Source organism: Lepisma saccharinum, chromosome 21 (assembly GCF_977018435.1).
Source record: "Lepisma saccharinum chromosome 21, izLepSacc3.1, whole genome shotgun sequence".
NCBI lineage: Eukaryota > Metazoa > Arthropoda > Insecta > Zygentoma > Lepismatidae > Lepisma > Lepisma saccharinum.
In genome coordinates, this window is record NC_139249.1 from 59,548,374 (window position 1) to 59,576,260 (window position 27,887).

General features: G+C 39.3%; 1 protein-coding gene across 3 annotated transcripts in view; it reads right to left on the minus strand.

Annotated features, from left to right (window-relative positions):
* The window catches only part of LOC146004326 (uncharacterized), a 154,676-nt gene that overhangs the window by 23,647 nt on the left and 103,142 nt on the right, over positions 1 to 27,887 (minus strand). For all 3 annotated transcript variants that reach the window (XM_083143085.1, XM_083143084.1, XM_083143087.1), the window contains 3 exons: positions 26,489 to 26,608; positions 3,199 to 3,330; positions 653 to 808 (listed from right to left, as the gene is read on the minus strand). In XM_083143085.1, coding sequence (XP_082999211.1) covers positions 653 to 808; positions 3,199 to 3,330; positions 26,489 to 26,608 — 408 coding nt within the window. The remainder of the gene's footprint in view (positions 1 to 652; positions 809 to 3,198; positions 3,331 to 26,488; positions 26,609 to 27,887) is intronic.

Sequence of the window (27,887 nt, forward strand, 5' to 3'; positions counted from 1 at the left end):
AAAATTTGCTGAGCAGAAGAACAGGAGTCAACGTTCGTAGAAAGGTATGTTTCACAACAATACCTGTTTCTTTTGTAATCATGTGAATTGTCATTATATTTTAAATTCTTTAAAAAAATAAGTCCAGTTTTGTAGTTTAGAAGAAGATAAATACCCGTTTTTTTTTGTAATTCATGTAATTTGTCATTACATTTTAAATTCTTTCAAAAAAGTAAGTTTAGTTTTGTAGTCTAGAAGAAAAAAAATACCTATTTTTTGTAATTCATGTGAATTGTCATTATATTTTAAATTCTTTAAAAATAAGCCCCGGACAAATTTGAGGCCACGAGATGCCACTGATGTGTATTCATGTCCAGATATTATTAGAATAATTAAATCAAGAAGACTTAGGTGGGCAGGCCATGTGGCATGAATGGGAGAGGAAAGAAGAGTTTACAGAATTCTTGTTGGGAAACCTGATGGTAAGAAACCAGTAAGAAGACAAAGATGAAGATGGTGGGATAATGTTGAGATGGACCTAAAGGAAATCGGTAGGGATGGAAAAGAGTATATAGATCTTGCTCAGGATAGGGACAGATGGAAGGCCTGTGTTGCTGCAGCCATGAACCTTCGGGTTCAAGAAGACTAGAGAGTTAGTTAGTTAGTTACATACCAGGTTTGGATTCTGAAGGTTTTTCTTCTGTTTTTACTGGTGAAACCTTTGATGACTTTGGTTTTGGTGACTGGCAATTCTTACAAAAAGCTCGAAAGCTGAAGTTGAAGAATGCACAATCTTCTTTGTTGCATGTCCAATCCCCGTCAGCTGTACCTGTAAAAAGATGTTTCATGCTATGACTTTATAATCTCATTCTTCTTTCTGAATATATAAAAGGAATGGGAATGATTAGCAGCTTGCCTTACAAACTAATTTCCAAAATTCGATTCTAATTTTGGAATTTTTTAAATCCAGTTTTTTGTTCCATATTGTATGCTCATTACTAAGAATACAAATTTTGCCTGAAATATAGCTCAGAACATAGAATATCTACCTATATATAAAACTTATGTTTTATTATACCACGTTAACTAGGGCTACACACACAAACATGAACATTATGTAAGGAAACTATTTTTATGAAAAGTTTAAAATTTACTGCCTCTAAATATTGTATATATGAAACGAACGTTTAAACAATTCAGTTCACTCACTTATAAACATTATGTACATATGTACATGTATAAATAACAAACAAATTTTATTATCCAGAGTATACTCGGGCTTAGTGCACGAAGTGTGGGGGGATGCAGGGGGATGGTATCCTCCATAGTTAGATAAATTTTCACAAAGCATCCCCCCACCTAACATTTTTCACTTCAAGTGCTGCTCAGGCTAATGAAGGATATACATTTTTATCATCATAATCAACATGAACATAATATCTTGCCTTTAAATGCTGTACATATGCATTTAAAATCTTACAAATTGCAGTTGTGATTCTGAAATTATTAGATATTAAATAGGCACAGTGAGGTGAACTCTGAATAATGGAGCTGCACATAAGGGGACATTGCAATCTGGGCAGTAGTAATGTGATTCACTGGGCAGTAGTAATGCAATCTTCTTGCCTTTGGCATCTCTCACTCTGCTACATATTCAAAGCATCAATCTGTGTAAGGTGCTGCTTCCAGGTGGACATTTACCTGTACTTCGTGGCAGAGAGCCTCTCACGAGTTCGTAAAGGATAAAAAAAAAGAATGAGAAGTAGTAGTTTGGTCTGATTATACTCAGGATAATATAAAAAATGTACCTAGTGTCTGCCAGAGTTTACTTGGGATAATAAAGGCAAGGGGTTAATTTGCACTCTCTTGGTATCACCACATATAAGCATATCGCAGATAATTTTCTCAAACCAACATTTCTAAATAGCCTTTAACTTGGTGCAAAAATCTTGCCACTTTATTGTGATTTTTATGAATATCAAGGTTTAATTTATGTAGTGTCTTCATTTGGTTATTGCACCACTTGAACATGGCCCGTTTAGTGACTACAACTATGTTGCTTGGCAACAAAATTGGATATGTGTAACCCCTCACTCAAGCAGATAGATTTATTTTAATTCACATATTTCACAATTACACGATATCATGTACTTTTGTTTTAGCATTGGTATTTTGTGATTAACTTAAACAAACTATTAACTGTTATTATCTCTCCCTTGACCTCTTGCTTAAAATTCTTTAATCTCATGCAGCATGGGTTTATTTTATATACAGGGTCTCCATAAATGAATGGTGGGGTTTTATGAGGTCTCTGTATGTATTGTGTGTAATGGATTGAAAATGCGTTTACATTATTCAGTCACTCAAGAATATTATGAGCAACATTAGTAAGTTTCAATATGTGCACCATTAACAGCAAGACACACTTCATAGCGATATTCAATTTCCGGCCACACACTGGCAAGAACGTCTGGAGTAACATTGCAATTGCTTGTCTGATTCTTTGCTTGAAGTGGTCAAGATTATCGATTCTTCACTGCAAACCTAATTTTTGACATACCCCCAGAGGAAGAAGTCTAATGGAGTAAGATGTACTCAGTGGAGTTGACGTTCGTTTCAACAACAAAAAGAATGGGCCAAAAATCTTGTTGCACATTAAGCCGCACCAGATGTTGACCTTAGGAAAATTTCAAATTTGATCATGTGTCACCTGTGGATTTTTCAGAGCCCCAAATTTGTAAATTGTGCTGATTTACACAACCACTTGCATGGAATGTGGCCTCATCCAAGAAAAGGATATTGTCAAGAAATTATGATTCATCATCAAGTCTCTGTAGTAAGCTAACAAAAATAAATAAATAAATTTAACAATGACGTTATTATTACGACAACAACATTGACTGAAAATAAAAACACATGAACACGATCATTTTGAGTAACTGAATTAAATAAAAGCACTTACAATCCATTACACATAAAATATACTTCACAGAGACCGCAAGAAACCTCACTATTCATTCTCAGAGACTCCTGTAGTATTTTACATGTAATAATTCACAAACATATACATAATAATTTATAAGCAAATATAATGAAAGGGCAAACAAATGTGAAAATGTTTGACCTCAATCAAATCTGTTCATCTGAGTGAGTGTGAGGGAATAACACAAAGGAGACTCAAAATTCTTTACAAATTTTCAAATTTTGGTAATCACTTACTTGGCTCATTTACTGTACTTTTTGAAGTGCCATCATGAAAAGGAGCGTGGCACTGCTTGCAACTGGTTCGAAAGTGAAAATTCATGAAACCACAACCATCTTTTGAACATATCCAATCAACTTGATCATTACCTGTGGGTGAATGAAAAAACAGAAACATTATGTTTTAACCCAATTTTACTTTCCCAACTTTACATTCTTCCACATTATATGAGGGACGGTCAGAAAAAAAGTTTCCCGTATGTGTATTCCCTGAAAGCATGCAGATTTTGGGTTGGTAATATGTTGTTGTCTGACAAACGACCTTTTCTTTGAAGAGGGTACCTGTGTACTGTTGTGTTGAAGATAGGAAGAGTTGAGGTGTGTGCTTGGCCGGCATGGAGAACAGAAGTGTGTTGGAATCTTGGACAAGAGATGAATGGGCCTCATGTAATGTCAAAGCAAATGGTGTGGCGATGATGTCAGCAATTTTGAGATGGCCGGGAAAGTGTGATGGATGATGCAAGACCCAGGTGGCTGTCCACATCCAGTAAAGAGGGCATTATCAGATGAGCTGATTAAAGGGAACAGGCAATTGACTGTCAATCATGTTGCTACTAAACTTAGTACCGGCCATGCATCAGCCTGTGAAATCATCCACGACATTCTTCAGTACCACAAGCTGTCATCACGGTGGGTGCCTCGTCAACTCACTCCTGACCTCAAGTCTCAGAGAATAGGAATAAGCCTCGAGCTTCTTGTGCAGTATTATGCAAGGGAGGGGAATGCCTATCTTTTCTGGATTTTGACTGGAGACAAGATCTGGACACACAACGGTCAACCATCTTGCCACAATTGGTTAAGAACAGCTGAACCACCCACCCTACAGTCCTGACCTTGTACAAAGTGACTTCCACTTTTTCCCTGTTCTGAAGAAGGAGGGAAGTGCTTCACCACAACAGCAGAAGTGGAAGCAACTTCATCCATAAACAGGACATGCAGTTTTACGAACAGGGTTTCTTGAAACTTGTGAAGTGGTACGACAAGTGCCTGAATTTTGCTGGGGACTATGTGGGAAAATAGTGTCTCTTTCTGCTCATGTCACGTTTTCTCTCCAGAATAAAATTCTCTGCACATGGAAGACTAGGGAAACTTTTTTACTGACCATCCCTCGTATGTCTCATTGCAGGAAAAGGACGTTCAACTATAGCCAAAGATATTAGCAAACACTGCAATGTTCAACATTTTGTACAGGTTAAGGAATTCTGTCTTCTATAGGTATTTAAATCTTCATCAACTAAAAATGAACACCTTCCCAGGTTGATATTTGTGACTTTATCAAGGGGAGGAGGGGGTAAATTAGTTGGTTTATTATCTTACTAATCTTGTAGATGTTTGCAGAGATCTGCAGTATACTATTTAGTAATATATTTCCCTTAATTTAAACCTTGCATGCAGATCTTTTTTAAACACCATTCTAAGTTTTGTTGATTCAGATTATAGTCGGCTATTGGCAAATCTGGCCATTTTGGGCTTTTAGGTCATTTTTCAGTATCTTCGCAGTTCCCTTTTTCATTTTTATCATTTTTCAGGTTTCTTTTTGTTCCTTTGCTGCTGTTTCATGAATTTTAAATGAATCTGCTAACATAACTTACATATCTAAATTTCTAAACAAGTACAGCATTTAATTCAAAATATGATTAATGCAAAAACACAATATTATTTTTAACTGAAATCTTCAGAAATGGATGAAATAATTAATTGTAGTAAATTTATTTTTCCTCCAGCAAACCTAAAATATTTTGGGTAAAGCTTACATTGAGGTTCCCTTGCTGGTTGCTATTATTGCTTAAATCTGTAGTTTTGAAGTAAACATAGTCACAATTATAAATCAAAAACCTAATGTTCGATACCGCACCACCACATAAATCCATTCACAATCTAAGATTTAACATTGATAATCAAGAGCTTCATATCTCCTCTAATTTAATACTCAGTCCCCCACCAAAATTTCCATTTCTCGAAATCTATAAGTGCTGCTGTTGTCTCATAGACATATCAAATACCATCTAATCTCAGCATAATTGAGATTCATCTGCCCGTTGGTCTCGCTGTAGAGACAGCAGTTGATAGAAAATAGTTAACTGTTGATATGTGCAGAAACTAGAAGATGTGTAACACAATTGGAGTTTGAGATTTTTGAGCTTATGTTTGAAGTCCACTTTATGCACAAATAGGCTATTTTGGATTGGACCTACAGTTTAAAGTGGGATCTGAACCACTATGTGGCTCTACCAGAGGTGTTCACCCTCCGGAGGGCGACCCTCGTGAGGGCAGACCTCACCCTCACCCTCACCCTCCGGAAGACTTGTGAGGGTGAGGGCGGTGGAGGGTGAGGGCAACTGCGATCTCGGAGGGTGAGGGCGGTGGAGGGCGAGGGCGAGAGCGATGTCGGAGGGCGAGGGCGGTGGAGGGCGAGGGCGACTGCGATCTCGGAGGGTGAGGGCGGTGGAGGGCGAGGGCGAGAGCGATGTCGGAGGGTGAGGGCGGTGGAGGGCGAGGGCGAGAGCGATCTCGGAGGGCGAGGGCGGTGGAGGGCGAGGGCGACTGCGATCTCGGAGGGTGAGGGCGGTGGAGGGCGAGGGCGAGAGCGATGTCGGAGGGTGAGGGCGGTGGAGGGCGAGGGCGACGTGTGATCTCGGAGGGTGAGGGCGGTGGAGGGCGAGGGCGACTGCGATCTCGGAGGGTGAGGGTGGTGGAGGGCGAGGGCGAGAGCGATCTCGGAGGGTGAGGGCGATGGAGGGCGAGGGCGAGAGCGATCTCGGAGGGTGAGGGCGGTGGAGGGCGAGGGCGAATGCGATCACGGAGGGTGAGGGCGGTGGAGGGCGACTGCACTCTCAGAGGGTGAGGGCGTGCGGAGTGAGGGCAAGTGGAGGGTGTTGGAGGGTGAGGGCAAGTGGAGGGTGTTGGAGGGTGAGGGCAAATGGAGGGTGGTGGAGGGCGATGGAGGGTGAGGGTTATGGCGGGGCGAGATCGAGACACGAGGAGATAGGATTAAATTAAATTAATTTTTGTTTTATAAATTTCCTTCGCCCAATAGGCCGCGGTGACTCAGTCGGTAACGCGTCTGACTACCATGCTAAAGGTCCCGGGTTCGATCCCCGGCCGGCTATAATCAGGGAAATTTTCTAGCGTTGTAAGCGGCCCCGGCGCCAACCCAGCGTCGTAAACATGGGTACCTGGGGGGTAAAGGCGGTCAGGGGCGTGATGCTGATCACATCCCACTCACGACCGGATCATGGCGTGGTGCTAAGCACAGGGGAACACTTTACTTTTTTTTGTTTTTACTTTACTTCACCCAATATAATTTTTTTTTGTTTTTACTTTACTTCACCCAATATAATATATCAATTTTTCGATAATATTTTGTTCCCGTTGTAATTTATATCGAATACTATTTGACCTGACATCGAATGGAATTGAAGCTCAAAAAGAGATATTACGATTTATTCGTGATGATCTCGTACAAATTTCTATGAGCGTCAAATGTCTATTTCTGAGGAATTAAGGCATTTATGAAATTGAAGCCTAATTCTAAGAATTACCTGCACATTCCACCCTGCTGGTAGACAGTGTGCGTGCCTATGGAACCATGAAGAATGCGCTGGATGATTCATAGAAAGCGTCCGTGAGAAGGAAAGACTTCTGGTACTTTATTTAACGGCAGATATTTTCACTTGACTAGAAAAGCTTTACGTTAGACACAGAAAAACAATCCAATACGTTTAAAGCCCTTAATGGATAAATACCTTATAAGGGTAGTAATATTCGGAAATATTTGAATCCATATGTAAAGTAAAAAACCACACACAAGTACCAACTAACTTCTAGCCATGATTTTTGAAACAAAAATAATCAATGTTGAAAAAACACATGCCTTCGTTTTATTTTTTATTTTTTTCAAATTTGTTTCATCTTTTAAAATCCGTGTTTTAAATGTGCTTTAGTGCTTAGAAATCTGTGTCCCTTCTGAGTATATTTGAAAGGTTTATGGGTCATTCCAAGTCAATTCAACCAGACCATGCTACCCATGATCTCAAAGTTTGATGAAATTTGACAAATTTAATCCTTTCATGGTGGTGAGAAAGGACCTTTTCTTTTGTGTCTTACTTGCCTGGTTTCATATTTATAGCACCTCTAACTTTCAGTGATTCATCCTTTCTTCCGTTCACATAGCCTGCAAGTATGAACTGCGCTGTCTTGGAGAAATAATCCTATCCCTCTTAAAAATAATTCAATCTTTTTTAAACTTTACGACAATGTTAACCAAACAATAAGGATTCCAGAAAAATATATATTAACAGTTCACATTTATATTTTAGTACACTAATGAATTAATAAAATAGTATTTTCTATTTTTCTTTGGACCGAAAACATGATTTACTAAAATTTCAATTGTCGTTGAGAGGGAAAGGTGCAACATTAACACAAGTATTTTTGTAATGAACTTATATAACTTGTCCTCCTCCGTAGCCGAGGCGTTCACTCGTCTTGAGATCGTTCGCTGAGGGACGGCGTAGGTTCGAATCCGGCTCTGGTCGGAATTTATTCGGCCTACGTATAGGCCCGGTGGCAACCCACCCTCGTGAGGAAATTGGGGAGCTCCGAGTGAGTGAGCGTAATCCGGTCGCGAAGTCCTGCAACGGCTGGGGGTCGGTCGGGCTGACCACCCGTCCCCCTAGTCTGGCTGCAGATCTCCACGTCCCCTGGGCGGCTCGCGTGGGAGGGAGGCCAGTAGTCGGTAGGTAAGCCTTGGCCCGGTATTGGACTGTTGCGCTATAGGATTATTATTATTATATGATCTAACTTACCCAGAAATAAAATTGATAACTTTTTCATTCCTTCTGAAAATTTGACAACTTATTTCTGATTTTTTTAAAAAATGACTACCAGAGTATATATTATTCAAATTAACTTAAAATCTAAGATTTTAGCTTCAAAATATCATTGAAGCAATTTTTTAGAGTATAAAATTGTAAATAATTCCCACAAGGCGGGGCACAGGAAGGAGTGGAAAATGAAGGTCAACCTAAAAATATATATTTCACATATATAATTTTATTTGACACAGTCATTTGCGTTTATTATTAAATGGATATGGCAGGGACATATGCAGGGTTCAGAAAGTGACTTTTTTAAAACAGTCACAGTTAAAAAGTAACCGAGTTACTTGTTTTAAAAATCATTAATTGGAATAAACTAATATCTGAAGACTTACATGCATTTTATTTATGCTTCTGGCTGGTTCGGAAGTTTTAATAAGTCTTAATTGTATAAGTCTTCATATACTATTTATATTATTCATTAGAGGCGAAAAGTATTCCTGTAGGGAGGGGACAAATTATCAATTATTTCTAAGAGGGGGATTGAGTTTCAAATAAGAAAACCTCTTTTCGAATTCCCCATAACAACAATAAATAACATGTCATAATAATTTCCTTCAATATACTACAAACTCATTGTAAATTTTTTATTGGAATTAGGAATCTTATAAGCTGGTATCGAGATGAGACAAGACTTAGCATAATCTCGGCTCTAGTTGTAAGCACCAATCTCGATCTCGAGGGAAAAATTTCGGTCTCGTCTCAAGTCTGTAGCATAAGAAACATACACAGCATGTCGCTGCACAAACTTTCACAGCGTATAGAGGACGAGATAAACGAATTTTCTTAACATTTTTGTACATTTCGACACAACTAATCCTCGGAAAAGGATAATTTTATCCTGAATTTATAAAACTGAGCTGCACAAGGCCATGGCTGCCACTGACGGATTTACTTTGCAATTGATTAAAATAAATAAAATATATACATGATCTATAGTGTTGCTCAAGAAATGAGACACGATACGGGACAAGCTTTTTGAAATTCGAAATGAAACTAAATGCCTGTCACGTCTCACTGTTGCGATGAGATACGAGACAATACAAGACGGCTCGTGAAAAGTCTCGTCCCGTCTAGAAACTCTAGGAGAATTACAAACAAAAAACATTAAACATTTGCAAACATTTATTTACTTGGAAAAACGTAGTTTCTTTGGAAACCCAGGCCAGCGTTCATTACGTCTAAAAAAGGATAAGTACAAAGAGTAATGAACGAATATCTAAACTTTTGAAAATATTTTTTAATAATTGGAAGTAAGCCATCGTTATTTCCCATTTTTCAATTTATTCAAGATTATTAATTGTATGTTGTGTTAAAACCCCAAATACAAATGCGATTCATACAATACAGATTCAGTTTTTGTGAAAATAATTGTGATAGGGAATGGGCAGTTCAAGAAAATATTGTAAACTGTATAAAGAAATTTGAGGGCTTTGCTTCTTTAAAAAAATTAACCTTATTTGCTTATTCTTTTAAAAGTTCCCGTTTCTAATGAAAGAGAAACATTTTATGAAGCTTTTAGGAAATTCTTTCTTTTGTGTATTGTACTAAATATTGCAGTTATGGATAGGTTTTGTGTTCGCACTACAAACATTTAAAAATATATTTTTTGTTTCTTCACAGCGGCAAGATTAGAATTTACAGAAAACAATCCATTTCCACAGTGCATAGCAGTTCTTATAAGAATTCAATAGCAATAATGAAAAAAAGAAACACTCATTTATTGAACTTTCAGACCGAAGCGACATGTAACATGTATCTTTTGGAAAGCAATCTTCAAAAATAAACACAGTCTTTCGAACTGAGGCGACACGAGAAGCTACAGGTGTCGCTTATCGCTTACGTGTCGCTCGGTCTATTGGAATAGGCGATGAATTCTTTCTTATCGTTTGTCCCTTCACAGACGACAAGCAATGCGTGTCGCTGGAAACGAACCCTTAATAATACATGAAACCTTTCGAACTGACGTTTGATGCTCGGACTGAATACCGTCTTGCCCCAGTTTGTCTCGTGGCGAGTGAATGCAGATTGACTGAAGTGTCGCTTGTCGTTTCGGCTTGAAATTTCCGTGTCGCTTTTTGCCTGTCTCTTCGCTATCGAAGCGACAAGCGACACAGGTCCCTTCAGTCTATAAGCAAGCATACACTGCGTGTAGACGAACAATATAACTTCAAAAAGGAAATCGAAATAATAAAGAACAATTTAAGATCCATGTTCACAACATGCCTGTAGGTGTTGCTATGTTCATTCGCGGATTTTAGTTTGCGAGCAGTAGCCATTTACCACTGCAGAAAATCAGCAACAAAGTATTTGCATTCTCTATCACTATCACAGATCAAATAAAGGGGCTAGTTGTTCTGCAGCTATGAACCGAATGGACCTGTTTGTTACCCCTTAGGCGACTTTCTGAAGCAGATTCCATTCTCAGTATGAGGAACATTTATATCTGGAAATCTTTGTCAAGACAAGAGACCTGGCCACAGATTCTGGTCCTGGGAAGGATTAAATGCGCTCTCCCCCTCCCCTGCTCTTTTAAGAAGGAAACGAGGAGATAGTTGGCGTCTGTGCTTTCAGTCAGCCTTGAAAATTTGGCTTAGGTGATTCACGAAAATCTTTAAAAGTTGCCAAATGTAGCTCTTGTCCCACGCCACAAATATTCAAGTTTGCAATTTAAGTGTCGTAAAGTAACAGTTACTTGTAACTAGTTGCTTCCAATCAATGCTTCATATCGACGGAGTGTTTCTTTCAGGGTGCGGCACTATTATGGGGGAATATTCCTCGATTACAACCCTTCCACGAAAAAATAAAATCTGCGTATGCCCATGATTATTGGTTATTTGACTGAAAGCATACCCTTAGAATTACTTATATTAGAGTGGGTGGTTTAGGAGTGGTTATGTCCAGGACCCTTGACCGACAATACCCCTCGAGAATGATTTATGTCAAATTTTTAATCAATAGATTTAGATTGAATGATTTGAATGATTTATTTGGTGTTTTAAGTCCACTTTATGCACAGTAGCTAATCGGAACTGGACGTACAGTTTAAAGTGGGATCCGAACCACTATATGTGCCTCCACCGAGTTTATAACTCGAGACCCCTTAATTACAAGGCGATGACACTACCACTGCGCCATCGGGAAAGCACTCAATAGATTTATACTATGATGTAATACGTATAAAATGTGTTTCCGAGTGCAGAAATCACAAATAACAGGAGATATTGGATCCCAAAGTATGGACCGTGTAAGTTAAAATAAATAATAAAACCTACCTCGTAGTACTTTCACTGCACAGAACCAGACAGTGTCGGCGATTAGGGGGCAAGGGGTCAGTTAACTCCCCCCATTTTTGACACTTTTGCCCCCGCACTATGCTAAACGTTCTCTACCAAGAGATAGTAAATTGTCCTTGCCCCCTCAGTATTGGCACCTTCCCATCCCCAGTTTTGGAACCCAATCGCCGCCACTGGAACCAGCAAAGCCATTCAATAAAGGAGAAATTGGGTTGAAGAATGCTACAAAATGAAAATATTTGTAATGTGCTCGAAACATATTGACTATCCGAAACATCATTTTTAAAATGCTTCTACTGAAATTGTATGTAAGGGTGCCCTTACAATGTTGTTAACCCCCTCTCTATATCTCCGTGTGTATGAGGGTGGGGATTGTGGGTGGGGAGCTAGTTCTTCCCCCTCATCTATCAACTAGCATGGGTTAAAAATCGGTGCAATTGAACGAATTACATTAACAATATGCATAAATCACGTAATAAGCAACATTAAAATATGCTGCAATTTAACCAAATATATGACTACAAACATAAGAGAATAAAAACCATCACACGAGCCTCCAAAATGTCGTAGTAGTATCATTATTCCTATTATCACATCTGAGCATACAGCAGCAAAGAATATTCATCCCATAATATTCGCAAACTGTCATGGAATAGATTTTTGGAATATTCGTATGCAAAGAAATGAATGTGGATGGCCAAGGGAACTAAGTATTTTTGTCATCAAAGTCACCAAAGCTATTTAATCTACAACTTATAATGCAAAGTATATTTCTCATTAATTTCATTCCGTGTATTAAAAGTTAGAATATCAACTACTTTTTAAAATGTATCTTTTTACTAATAAATGTAAAAAAAACAATATAAGATATTATAAGGGCATGCTTTCAATCTAATAATTAATAAGAACAATTCATGGACATCAGCAGGACTTTTATTTTGGTGGGGGAGAGGGGTGTAGGCATATTCCTACACAACAGTGTCGCCCCCTGAAAGAAACACTCTGTAGATATGAAGTTATCATGTCCCTGCAATACCCTTTTAATAATATACACAAACGACTGTGACTGAAAGAAAAGGATGCGTGTGAACTGATTTCATTGATTTGGTGTCTCAAGTCCACTTTATTCACAGTAAGGCTAATCGGGACTGGACCTACAGTTTAAAGTGAGATCCGAACCACTATATGTATCTCCACCGGGTATCGAACCAGGGACCCCTTGATTAGAAGGCAACGACGCTACCACTGCGCCATCGGAGAGGTCTGAATGTGTGTAAAATACGTACTTTTTGGTTGACCTTCATTTTCCAGGGATGGTGGCACTGCCCCCCTCCCTCCCTATGCTCTAAACATTTACTTCAATGATATTTTGAATGAGAATCTTAGATTTTAAATTAATTTGAAAAATATAAAATCCGGTAGCCGTTTTTAAAAATTTTCAGAAATAAGTTGTCATATTTTCAGAAGGAAAGAAAAAGCTATCAATTTTGTCTCTGGGTAAGTTAGATCTTATAAGTTCATTACAAAAATACTTGTGTTGGTGTTGCACCTTTCCCTCTCGATGATAATTGAAATTTTAGTAAACCAAGTTTTCGGTCCCAAAAAATTAGATAATAATACTATTTTATTAATTTAATTGTCTACTAAAATATAAGTGTGATATGTTGAAATATTTTCTTCTGGAATTCTTATTACTTGGTTATCATTGTTGTGAAATTTCAAAAAGATTGAATATTTGTAAGGGAGATAGAATTATTTTTCGAAGACAGTGCAGCTCACTTGGAGGCTTTGGGAATAGAGGAAAGGATGAATCACTGAAAGTTTGATAAACTGTAGAAATGAAACCAGACAAGTTAGAGAAAAAAAATATGTAGTTTCTCACCAGCATGAAAGGATTAAATGTGCCAAGTTTCATCAAAATCTGAGAGCATAGGTTCCAAAACCTCTTTTTTTACTTGGTTGAACTGACATGGAATGACATGACTTATATATATTATCATAGGGCAAATATGTTAACTTTTTAGTGCCTCGTTCTACCCAATGAGTACAGGGAAAGTATTGTAACTTTCTTTCATCTCCAATAAGCTTATGTTTATATCCGTATAGGAACTGTAAATCTGGAGAGATGTATAATTAAAGGAAGGAACTAAATACCAAAACTTCCAAGTGTCTACATAAAGAATGTATTTTCTTGGTCAATGGGGGTAAAACCTACCACTCGAGCATGGTTTATCAAAATATGGTATGCAGTACAGGTACACGTGCTCGGTCGATAATGGCGTTGAGAGCGAAAATTAAAATATGAAATCAATTAAGACCAAATCGTATAATTTCAGATGCCATTGCCACTTGAAGTTCTTGGAGAGACATATATTTCCTTTCCTGGAGTGTCTATATGTGTGCTAGAAATATTTCCGTAGGTAACGGAAAATAAAAGCAATAACAGTCTTAAAATACGCACATCTGAAAGACAAAGAACGAGAATAAAAGTATTCGAGTGATAAGACATTCAAGTAATTTATATGATTTGTTACCGCTGCCGCATAAAGTAGGAGCTGTATGTGAGTGATTAATGTTATCTATTGGATGCGTGTTTAAGCTCCCATCCCCAACGTAATGGAGTTTTTATTTAACTGCCATTTATAAAATGATGCCGGTACGATTTCATTTTCATCTTAAATCGAATTTATTTTTCCTAAATTTCCGGGGACAAATTTAGTACAAGAACTTTCACTCTTCCTCTTCATCTATTGTTTATAAGAATTAATGTGTCAAAGGATGGACTTTTGTATGGAGTATTATGTACATAAAATCTTTGTCCAGTGTCACAGCACATGGCCGTATTTAGAGAGGGACTTTGGATGCTCAAAGGTTCAACCCCCCCCCCCCCCCCCCCGAAACTTCTGATATGTTGTATTAATGGACGTCCAGGAACCAAAATCAGTATCTCATTTTCAAAAATTTATTCGAAGCTTTTCAAAATACAAGGGTAGACAATGCTGAGACGATCGATGTACCTTTATCAATTTCATCATATCATCTTTCATCCTCATATTTGCAATCAGCTAAAAGTAACAGAAAGCGAAGTAAAGAAGGCCAAACCAATCAAATGATCGAGCTAGAATTTTCAAACATTTGCAATTCCCGAAACTTGTGCAAAACAGTTTTTTCTCGGAATCACAGCCCACCTCCATTGCTCCATTTTCACTTTTGCTGCTGTTGTCTTTCCAGTGTATTTTTCTGGTTCTGACTGAAAAATGGGTTTGGGGTGTCCCAAAATTGCCTTTCCGACCTTTAAGTTGCCCCATTTGATAAGGTTTTAATCCTCCTTGACAGGAGTTCAAACCTAGGACCTCCAGCTTCGTAGCGCGTTACGTTCACCACCCTCCACCCAGCGGTAGTGTATACATGCAGTCCTATAAAACACGTACTTAGTGCCTAGCGACTGTCATCTGTCGACTGTTTCGTAAGTACAAGAACAATTATGAGCATCGGGAGGAGAGGATCGAACCGAACCGATCCGATCCATGGACCCCCTGGAATTTGCATAGTTTATTTCAAGATACAAAACATTTTTACTATTAATAAGAGAAATAACAAAACAGTTTTATTATTAATAAGAGAAATAAATTTCAGTTAGTGTGCGAATAACAAAAATAAAAGTTTCATTAGATCGAACAAAATAGTGTACATTAAAGAAACCATTTTATATATATATATATATCATAATCTACCATTTAATCGAAATAATAAATGGTTTTGAAAATTCCAATTTTTTTAAAAAAATAAAATGTTCAGCTGTCTCACTTTGAAAGCTTTTATTGAACAACGAATATAAAATATATTAACAAAAAAGAATAACTACACATGTCGTGTACTGTAACTGTATTAAATGTAAAATATACAATGTAAAACAGCTATGCTGTTCACCTGGTGGATCGAGAACGAAAGTCTCCTCACGGATATAATAACAGCAATAATAATAATAATAATAATAATAATAATAATAATAATAATGATATTAATAATAATGAAAAATATGATAATAATAATAATAATGGAATTAAATTATATAAGTTTTATGGTATTTTGATTAACATTGTATAATAATATTTATTATTATTGTTATTATTTATATTATTGAAATTTGATCAATGGTCTGATCCCTCCCAAAAATTTTTTTTGAACCCAACCCATGACTATGGCCATACCATAGAAGGAATTAAATTCCGCCACCAAACTGATTTGCCGGAACAGAGTTCCGTTGTATTCTGGGTCTGCTGCATATCTACTTATTTAATGAACTATTCACATTTCCATAAAGTGTAAATATTTATTCAATTTGTTCAGGTTTTCAAACGGATGGCGACAGCCCCCACCTTGGCATGTATATTTATTTACGTATGTGTGTGGGGGGGAAGGGGTCATCCCCAAAGAATGAACATTTGCAAGCTGAAAGAGAAATTCCCCTTTTAACCTTCCCCCAAACAGGTATCACTCAGGCACGGACACACGCACAGATTTACAAAGATAACGTATCACCAAATAATGAACAAATAATGCATCCCAGCTACCGTTTCTGGCACCTAGAAATGTGTGTCACTCATTCTTTTAGATGTCCCTGGTTGATGTGATGTGGGAGGTGTTTTTCTTGATCTTAGCATAAACAATAGTTTCCAATAACTGGATGTTCTTGACCCATACAACTAGAGCCCACAGGCCATATAGCACAGATTAGACGCGCACACACATACACACACGCTCACACAAAAGAGGCAAAGTTGAAATGAACGATTGCATGGAAATTACTGCCAATACGTATATGCAATAATAAGCACATTAAGCTCAAATATACACTAACACCTGTGATAGAACTCTAAAAGGTTGCCAGAGTATCCCAAATCAAGATATATATATATATATATATATATATATATATATATATATATATATATGAATGAAACCGTTGAAAGCATATGAATTTTCCTCAAGGTAAAAATGCAAAAAAAGCAAAAATCAAAAAATCAACCCACTAGTAATGCCGTGAGGGTTGGTGGAGGGTCGTGGAGGGCGAGGGCGATTGCGATCTCGGAGGGTGAGGGCGGTGGAGGGCGATGTGCGATCTCGGAGGGTGAGGGCGGTGGAGGGCGAGGGCGACTGCGATCTCGGAGGGTGAGGGTGGTGGAGGGCGAGGGCGACTGCGATCTCGGAGGGTGAGGGCGGTGGAGGGCGAGGGCGACTGCGATCTCGGAGGGTGAGGGCGGTGGAGGGCGAGGGCGACGTGCGATCTCGGAGGGTGAGGGCGGTGGAGGGCGAGGGCGATGTGCGATCTCGGAGGGTGAGGGCGGTGGAGGGTGAGGGCGACTGCGATCTCGGAGGGTGAGGGTGGTGGAGGGCGAGGGCGATGTGCGATCTCGGAGGGTGAGGGTGGTGGAGGGCGAGGGCGACTGCGATCTCGGAGGGTGAGGGCGGTGGAGGGCGAGGGCGATGTGCGATCTCGGAGGGTGAGGGCGGTGGAGGGCGAGGGCGACTGCGATCTCGGAGGGTGAGGGCGATGGAGGGCGAGGGCGACTGCGATCTCGGAGGGTGAGGGTGAGGGGAGGTTGACTCAAAATGAACACCTCTGGGCTCTACTATCAAAACGGAACACCTTGATTACAAGGCGATGACATTACCACGACATTGGACAAGTCATTATCTGCAAGTGAAGACCTGGCAAATAGTAGTTTAACAAGACATGAATTGTTCTCGTTGGGTCGCCCGTGTATGGGGTCAAACAACTGAAAATTAGCAATTAATGCACTTGTAATGCTGCAACATCTTTGTCACCATTAGGGCTATAAGATGAAATTTGTTAAGCTGGAAGTCTAGATAAATAACAACTTGATGCGATATATATACAATTACAATTTAGAATAATCTACTCAGCAATTGAAACTAGCATACATATAGATGCTCAAGAGACAAATGACCTGGCAAACATGAAATTGGACAGAAACATTTACCCAATACTATTGTAATATGCATTGTATCGATCTGTGTTTATTCACATGAAAACTATGCATTATTAGAGGCTAGTAGTGAATAAACAATAGACGATGTTTGTAACTATGGAAACCCAGATCAATTTCACTTGGGACAATTTTCTTGTCTGCACAGCTAAACTACCTGCCTGCAATGGAAATGGCAGCACTGCAGTCGGAAATGTCCATAAGCATTCTCTGATAGGCAATGTTTAGTTATTACAGGTATGTTTCAGTATTTAGGGAAATATATATGTACAATTAATACACAGAGCCATAAAATGGACATCACTTAAATGAACGGTGACACAGTTGAACAATGAAATAAACAGGGAACTATTTAACAAAATTCATAATCTAAGTTGCCATAAAAAATAAATGTTCAAAAAATTAATGCATATTCATACTTAAGAACAGGTAAAACATGTCTCCCTTTAAAGGACTGTCTCTTATATTAAGTGTTGCTTTCTTGTTTGAGAGACCAGCGATATTCCTGAGTATGGCTTGGTGCCACTGTCTCTGCTAACGACATTTCATTTTGGAATCGTTCACATACATGAGGCATCTCAGTAGCTGTGACACTAGAAATGCATAGTTCTCTTCTTTACTTTTTCCCAGAAATCCTTTCACCAATCCTTTGAATGAACTCCAAGCAGCAAATTCAACAATTTGGAGCTTTGATGAGATTTTAAGGAGTTCAGGTCCTACAATCCAAGTCTTTCGCAAAGAAGTTTTTCATTAACCAAAGTTTAATGTGAAGGACAAGGGGGAAGAAGAATCTTGATTGGGTCTACTAGCAGTTAATATTTCACATTTCTTTCTCTCTTTCTTTCATATTTAACAATGTAATGATTGCTTCCCGGCTGTTCTACACAGACAAAAAGTAATATTTCCTGTAACAATGACCTCAAGATCAGCATAGATTACCCACCCATATTCATCACAATGTGTAGCTCTTAAGAGAGCTAACATAGTTTCATATTTTTCATTCAAACCAACACCATGAAATAAAAGAATTTATGGTAAAACATTGCCATTTTGAAGCAATACAGCCATAAAACTTAATTTTGGAGACTGAATGATCTAAAAGTACCTACAAAAACACTAAAAATGTCTAAATTTGTTTGCAGAAACTAAAGACATTCTACAATATATTGAATGCGTATGATATGATAACTTTTTCTGCAATATTTTTCCTAGTAAGCCATTAGAAATAGAATAATTAAATTTTGCATGTTTATCCATCAATAACTGCACTATTTTTCAATTAGATTTTTTTCCCATTAGAAGGTTTTTGAGGGCAAAAGTATTCATTTACCTTATTCTAAAATTTTCCTGTAATTTACATTTTATTCTTAAAAATTGAAATTATGAAACATTGTTACGTGTTGGAGAATTCTGAGTGTCATTCTCGCATTCTGCAAAAATACATCCATCCAATGCTTTCATCCAGAAATACATTCGAAACAGTCAGTAACTTAATGGGGCCAAAAATCGTGTCCTCTAGTGTTTTTGATGTTAAATAAAACAGAACTTTTAGATCCAGTGGTGAGAACAAGACTAATAATAATAATAATAATAATTAAGTCCAGTCTTTGGTACTTGTTATCTTCCTGGAGCGAAAATCGTAGAGATCAACTATGGTAAGTTAATTAAATTTGATCTCAAAATCTAAATGTATGGAGTCAGGTGGTACATAATTTTATTGAAGGTTTGTACGACTCTGACATCAATGTGTGTTGAAATTAGATATAATGGCAGTGCTTGTCCTGAAATCCTTCATAATCGAAGTTTAAGTCAATCATTCCTGGTGCTGCTAACTCCTAATTATCTAGTCTTTAAAACAACTAGATGCCTGTATGGAAGGAAGCACTAATTAGCATGGCAGATCATTTTAATCAACAACCATCCAAAACATCCTCCAATCATTCCCTGTGTGAAACGCAGTTAGACACAGGGTGTGGTGTGAACACCTTGTCTGAGCTTGCAAACTTGATATTAGTTGCATAAGAAGCAACAGTCGTGACTATAGCATCAATACAAATTCTGGTTTTGTTTTCTAGTGAAGATGTGAATCTGCCCGAACACAGTGAAATCGCTTAAGACCAGGTGCAAGGTTCATCTGAAGAGGACCCAGAGCAACAACCTAGGTATTCCTTGAAGTAAAGGATGCAGTCATGGTCCCGAGTAGAAGGCGAAAGTCGCAGTAGTCACCGAAGAAGAATCTGCAGAGAGTGTCGGAGGGACGGACATTGCATTAACTCCTGAGGAACCTTCTGGGGGTGAGAGGTGAAGCCACTGTCATGGTGACTTGCACAGGTGATCTTCAGGTTTACCCCTGACACCCTCCAATGCATCCTCCCACATGTGTAGATGGATTGGTGCATTCGCACCCACACTCACGCTCCTGTAAAATTTTCGCACCATCACCACTTGGTGGTGTTCCACACTTATTTCATGTGTTTGTGAGCATGTCAGGGGATTCCCTACACATTGCTGACTGTATAGGTCCCCGTGCCGGTGTCTTCCTCCCCCTCCCCTCTTTCAGATGCACCCATATCTCCTTCCCAAAACATGGATTAAAAGGGGCGGAGAACCAAGAGGCACGAATACTTGCTACTTAAGGATGACGAAAGCAAAGAACACCTGACATGAAGGGAGGAGGAGGGCCCCTATGCAACCGGCCCTAAGGAGGCTACAGGGTGATTGTTGCAGAAGACTCCTGCAAGAATGAAGGGAACGAAGAGCACCATGCTGTCATGGGTAGCCCTCATCAAGGATGAGAGTTCACAAGTGGAAACATAGTTTCACCTTACGCTCAGATGAGTGGACACCAACCAGGGACAGCCCTCATCAAGGATGAGAGTTCGCAAGTGGAAACATAGTTTTATCTTACGCTCAGATGAGTGGACACCAACCAGGGAGAGCCCTCATCAAGGATGAGAGTTCGCAAGTGGAAACATAGTTTCATCTTACGCTCAGATGAGTGGACACCAACCACGGACAGCCCTCATCAAGGATGAGAGTTCGCAAGAGGAAACATAGTTTCATCTTATGCTCAGATGAGTGGACACCAACCAGGGAGAGCCCTCATCAAGGATGAGAGTTCGCAAGAGGAAACATAGTCTCATCTCACGCTCTGGTGAGTGGACACCAAACAACAAAAGCCCTCATCAAGGATGAGAGTTCACAAGATGAAACATAAGTTTCATCTCATGCTCTGACGAGTGGACACCAACCAGCGACAGCTCTCATCAAGGATGAGAGTTCACCAGAGGAAACATAGTTTCATCTCATGCTCTGACGAGTGGACACCAACCAGCGACAGCTCTCATCAAGGATGAGAGTTCACCAGAGGAAACATAGTTTCATCTCATACTCTGGCGAGTGGACACCAACCAGATACAGCCAAAATCAAGGATGAGAGTTTGCAAGAGGAAACATAGTCTCATCTCACGCTCTGGTGAGTGGACACCAAACCAGCGACAGCCCTCATCAAGGATGTAAGTTCGAAAGAGGAAACATAGTTTCATCTCACGCTCTGGTGAGTGGACACCAACCAGTGCCCACCTTCATTAAGGACGAGAGTTCGCGAGAGGAAACATAGTTTCATCTCACGCTCTGCCAAGTGGACACCAACCTGCGACAGCCCTCATCAAGGATGTGAGTTTGCAAGAGGAAACATAGTTTTATCTCACGCTCTGGCGAGTGGACACCAACCAGCACCCACCCTCATCAAGGATGAGAGTTTGAAAGAGGAAACATAGTTTCAGCTCATGCTCTGGGAAGTGGACACCAACCAGCGACAGCTCTCAAGGATGAGAGTTCGCGAGAGGAAACATAGTTTTATCTCACGCTCTGGCGAGTGGACACCAACCAGCGCCCACCTTCATCAAGGATGAGAGTTTGAAAGAGGAAACATAGTTTCATCTCATGCTCTGGCAACTGTACACCAACCAACAACAGCCCTCATCAAGGATGAGAGTTCACAAGATGAAACTTATCAAGGATGAGAGTTTGAAAGAGGAAACATAGTCTCATCTCACACTCTGGTGAATGGACACCAAACCAGCGACAGCCCTCATCAAGGATGTAAGTTCGAAAGAGGAAACATAGTTTCATCTCACGCTCTGGTGAGTGGACACCAACCAGTGCCCACCTTCATTAAGGACGAGAGTTCGCGAGAGGAAACATAGTTTCATCTCACGCTCTGCCAAGTGGACACCAACCTGCGACAGCCCTCATCAAGGATGTGAGTTTGCAAGAGGAAACATAGTTTTATCTCACGCTCTGGCGAGTGGACACCAACCAGCGCCCACCTTCATCAAGGATGAGAGTTCGAAAGAGGAAACATAGTTTCATCTCATGCTCTGGCAACTGTACACCAACCAACAACAGCCCTCATCAAGGATGAGAGTTCACAAGATGAAACTTATCAAGGATGAGAGTTTGAAAGAGGAAACATAGTCTCATCTCACACTCTGGTGAATGGACACCAAACCAGCGACAGCCCTCATCAAGGATGTAAGTTCGAAAGAGGAAACATAGTTTCATCTCACACTCTGGTGAGTGGACACCAACCAGCGCCCACCTTCATTAAGGATGAGAGTTTGAAAGAGGAAACATAGTTTCATCTCATGCTCTGGCGAGAGAACACCAACCAGCACTCACCCTCATCAAGGATGAGAGTTTGCAAGAGGAAACATAGTCTCATCTCACACTCTGGTGAGTGGACACCAAACCAGCGACAGCCCTCATCAAGGATGTAAGTTCGAAAGAGGAAACATAGTTTCATCTCACACTCTGGTGAGTGGACACCAACCAGCGCCCACCTTCATTAAGGATGAGAGTTTGAAAGAGGAAACATAGTTTCATCTCATGCTCTGGCGAGTGAACACCAACCAGCACTCACCCTCATCAAGGATGAGAGTTTGCAAGAGGAAACATAGTCTCATCTCACACTCTGGTGAGTGGACACCAAACCAGCGACAGCCCTCATCAAGGATGTAAGTTCGAAAGAGGAAACATAGTTTCATCTCACACTCTGGTGAGTGGACACCAACCAGCGCCCACCTTCATTAAGGACGAGAGTTTGAAAGAGGAAACATAGTTTCATCTCATGCTCTGGCGAGTGAACACCAACCAGCACTCACCCTCATCAAGGATGAGAGATGGCGAGAGGAAACATAGTTTCATCTCACGCTCTGGCGAGTGGACACCAACCAGCGACAGCTCTTAACTTAAGAAAGATGTATTTTGATTTTTGTTATTTTTTCTCTTTCCTGCCACTTTCCACTAATTGCAACGACAGTAATGTATGATAATGATGAGATGAAATTGATGAAGGGCCACTCAAAGAGAAAACCCAAACTTATGTTGAGACTCGAACCAGAGAACTTCGGTGGCGAGATCAAAAGTCAACAGCTTAACATACTGGGCCACCAAGCCAGCAATATTGGGGGCTACTGAATATCTAGGATAATTTGGAAAATTATTATTATACCTAGTACACCAGTTACATGTTCCTTAACAATACACATAACATGTTGTGTATCATCATGAATTAATCAAGAATTCTTACCCCATAAGAAAGGGGGTGTGCTGGTAAATTTAGTGCCAATTGAAGCTTTGTTCAAAATCTTGGAAAGGTGGCTTTTTAGGGCAGAAATTTACAGCTGTCATTAGCAGGGTAAAGGGAGATGTGTTCCTCTCAATGGTTCAGGAATGAGGGACAAGTGGGTCTACGCTCCTGCCCAAGTTAACACAATAAATTATTTATCTTAACTTTGAAAACTTGCTTAAAACATTTGGTGGAAGGAAACACTCCCTATGTTACAATCTTCTAGCTAGTACTATGGGTCCCAGATACATACCTATGCCTTAACTAGATTTCGAACCCAGGACTCTTGATTATGTGGGAATTGAATCCCAAAGTATGGGTATTTTGTGAGCACCTTCAGAATTTTATTATGAGACACAGTGATTTGGGCTCATTTTTTTTTTTAAAGAAGTCCAATTCGGAAGTATTCTAACCAAGCTCCGCTTGGTGTCTGCCATTGCCTTTCCCGCAATTCTCACGAATCTAGGAATCTTCTTAACATGCAGATCATGGATGCAAACCTAGAAATTCTGAATTCAGTGATTGTGTGTGTAGCCACACAACACCGTCAATCATTGCAGCTGTGTAAAGGGGGATAGATGTGACATTCTGTTGTAATTGTAAATAAATATAACATTTACACTGTTATTGGCTTAGTTTTGGAGCAGAAGAACAACAAAATATCATGCTAAAACTAATTTGCTCATTTTAGGGAATAGTGTGAAAAGGAGAGTCCCATCTTTTGGATTTCATATAAAACTGTAGATGGACTTTGAATTTTGAATCGTGCATTTTAGTGATAAAAGCACGAAAGTTCCTATGTAGTTTAATAGCTGCTCAATACTATTCTAAAGATTGGAGGCATTTTAAATTCTCTGTTGGTCAGCAATGGCAGGCGTTTTCAAAATGGCGGCCCAGTTATTAGTATATCTTTTGACACAATTGGTGTAAACAAACATTTGTTGGTCTCGTTTGAAGATTTGTCCGTTTCTTTTAAAAAAAACCTTCACATAATGGTTCTACCCCATTAAAAATTTGGCATAGAATCTGCGATGAATTTGTGGTGAAATACTGTGGTGTGGGGGCAAAACGTATGGGGCCATGCCCCCTAATCACCGCCACGTTGGTTAAAGAAAATTAAAGGAAATTTGAAAACATTATTAATTTATGGAATAAAGTAACATTAGAATATTTCTAAGAATTTAATGTAGACAATAAACACTAAGCTGTATGACGTGTGTAAGCAACTGTCTTGTTGACTCTTTGTCAGGTCAGGGGTGTCTACCGGTGAATTTAATATATTCCATTACTCTGGACCATAATATAGCAACTCTATAATTGTATGTCTAGCTGCAATAATACCAAAATGTTAGCAGTCACATCGGATACTCCAACAGTATTTTGTATCTTATCTTTGTTCGACTTTTTCGGATCTGCCTCCCCCCCCCCCACACACCCACATGCACACACAAATCCTGTGTACAGGCCTGCATATGTCTAGTCCTGGATTTGAAGCAGGAACCTATGGTGGTGACATCGTGAGTCCACAACTCCCATGTATTACACCATCACCTTGTAATCAAAGGGTCATGGGTTCTATTCTCAGTGGGCCCTGTATTTATTTATTACATTATACAGTAGTTTGAATTTTAGAACTAGATTCAGCCCCTTAACCTTTACTCGTATTTTGGTCGATATATCGACCATGCAGGTAATTACAAAATTCCTTATTTTTTATTATCTCGATACTTTTCTCCGCTATTTTGGGAAGGGGACGCAAACTTTAGCCTTATTTTCAAAGAATGGTCCTTTCTTAACCAAACGAAAGTCATTTCATGTTCCTGGGTGCATTACATTATCGAATATGTGAAACGAACTCCCCATTTTTATGATTTTTTTCATTAAAAGTTGGGGGCCGTGGCCCATCCAACCCCTCATTTTGATTTCTGCACGGTTGCATGCCCTGATGTTTTAACTGCAAAAGAAAAGTTACCCGAAGTAGATTGGTCAAATAGTCTACGAGTTATAAAATATTTTGTCAAATAAGTGTACGAATTTAAAATTCGCGCCAAAGTAACCGGGGTTACTTTCTGACGACCTACTCGGCAGAGTAAACGTTAACATGTAGTTCGACTATTATTAATCGACAAAGAAGCCAATTGAAAGTTCGACTAATCTCAGTCAAATGACTAATTCGACTAATATTAGTCGAACGACTACTAATTTTTTCGACTAATTAGTCGATAGTTTGTTTCAACTACAGACTAATTAATCGATGGTGGAAATTTGATGGTGCCCATCACTAGTTAAGTGTGGCTAGTAGACAAATAACGTGCGGTGGAGAACCGTCATTGATCAAAGGCTGAGGTATAAAAGTTACTAGAGAAATAGATGGTGCCCTCTATCTGTAGCCTTGCGTTCTCTTGAAATAAACATAAAATCATGGTTCTGCTGCAATAAAATGTTTAAAGCACACACACAACCAAACATATTACATCCCTTGGGAAAGTGAATGGTAAATGTAAGCTTTATCCGAATTTGAACCTGGATCTCTGGTATAATGAGCCATTCTGTACCACTGAGATACTCAGCCCAACCAGGTTACCTTTATTTGGTGTTAATATTTTTTCTGTCAGAAAGATAAAGTACTTCAACAGCAATAAATATTGTAATTTACCAATGTGGTAAGTGAATGATGGTCTCACCTGCATTCAATTCTTTTTCCTCTTATGTATAAAGATTGCTTACAAAATGTTAATACATATATAGGAGTCATTCAAAGTCAAATCAGGAAGAGTTGACCCTCATACTGACCGACTTTCATGATACAATTGGTACACAGCTTTGCTATGCTCCAAAACAGATACTTTTGCTGAAATATGATTCATTTGATTCTCCATGGCATACATAGCTTCTATACCAAATTTTTCTGCAATCCACTGCTTCGAACAGGTTCCAGGGGGCTGTACGTATGGGAAAGTAAATTCTAACCAGCCAGTACAATTCATGTTTTAAGTTTACAACAGAAAATACAGTTCAGGGATGTTTTTGAATTGTGAAAAGTCAGTGTGCCAGATGCTATTTCAAATAGCTAGTAAAGTTAAACTGAATACTACTTAACATGAACGTAGTGCTTCTAGTGTTGGTTTCTAGTTTATGCAATGGGTTTTGTTACTCTATTTGACATTCATGAAGAGCAGATATCTCATTTCTAGCTTCAAAGAATGTGAGAAGGATAAAGGTATTTTTTCAGGTATATTTATAACTATGTGCATTACAGTGGTCAGGAAGAGTTTCAAACAGGGTTATACCATCAAAGATTATGCTTTGTATGTTGGGTCAAACAAAAAGAAAGTTTCACATTCATCCCCTTTTATCAGTATTGCTGTTTGCAATTGTAGAATGCAAAATTTACATATCAATGTGTCGTTTGTGCGAACTGATCCATACCTTCTGCTGCGTTAATTTCCTCTTCATACGGTGTTTGGCACTTCTTGCAGTCAGTTCGCCAGTGAAAATTCAGGAATCCACACCCATCCTTCTTACAAACCCAATCATCTGGATGTTTCCCTAAAATGAGAAGAAATATTTTATATATCCATAACGACAAGCAATACAAACAACATAAATTGTATCATGACAGAGGTATGAACAAAACTTAGACAGCTTTTTTCTTCATTGAGACCATGTACAATGCAGGGAAATGTCAAATCCTAAGGACGCTACACAAGTAGATGGAAAATTTGGATTGAAGTTGTGTTTTTTCCTAAGTAACTACACGTTCACCATTTTTGGATTTATATTTGAAATTGTATCTCATGGTACAGCATTCCTTCAAAATAATTTATCCAGTTTGTAAGCACAATACAATACCAGATTTATGAACTGCATATTAAATTGGCATACATCTAATGAAAGGAAGGTCAATGTGAGGATGTTCCATTGTCACTATAGCCCCACAACACAGTCTGTGGAAAAATGACAAAAGGACAACAGAAGGCTCTATGTGTGCTGAAGTTTTCAATATGTGAATTGGCATGAGTCAATTGTAAGGCGAGAGATGAAACTCTGAGTTTTACTTTTGGTTGATGCATCACTAATAATAAATAACCTGTGGTGCAACAGCCCGTGAGGGCCAGGGCATACCTACCGACTGCCAGCCTCACTCCCAGGTGCCGAGGTGGGAATCATCCAACAAGTTACAGGGCGACGTGTGGTCAGCACGATGAACTCCCAGCCATTGTTGTAGGTTTCTGTGACCGGGTTATGCTACTTATTCGTAGCTCCCCAATTTCCTCATGATGGAGAGATTACAGCCCCTTACACAGGCTGAAATCTCAGGAGAAAAGTTGTTACGCTTCCACCCAGGAGACTCAAACCTGCGCACGTCCCGTAGTCGGAGCCCAAAGCATGATGCCTTAGACCACACGGCCATGGTGCAGGACTGATGCATCAATAGTCACTATATATTCATAACCTATGAAGGTATGCTCGCTGCCATGATAGTATCCCCTTCTCTACGAAATTTTTAGATAAAAGTTGACCCATATAAAAAGGCTCACGTTTCCGGTCTGTGGCAGCAATGACAATTTGGGAAGGTGAGGGTTCTGTGAAAATCGTATGCTGTGGAAACATCAATGAAGTAAGTAGAGATATGTTTCAAATTATGGAAGAGTTCAGATTGAAAATAAAAACAAGCAAATCTATATGAACGTAATATCACAGTGTAGTTTGGCTGGTGCTTCTACCTGCTTCCCCTCTCATGTTTGGAATAGACCTTTCCAGCTAGTTTTGTGTTCCCTGGCTGGACTGTAGTATTATTCTACAGAACGGAGAAAAGTAGACACAG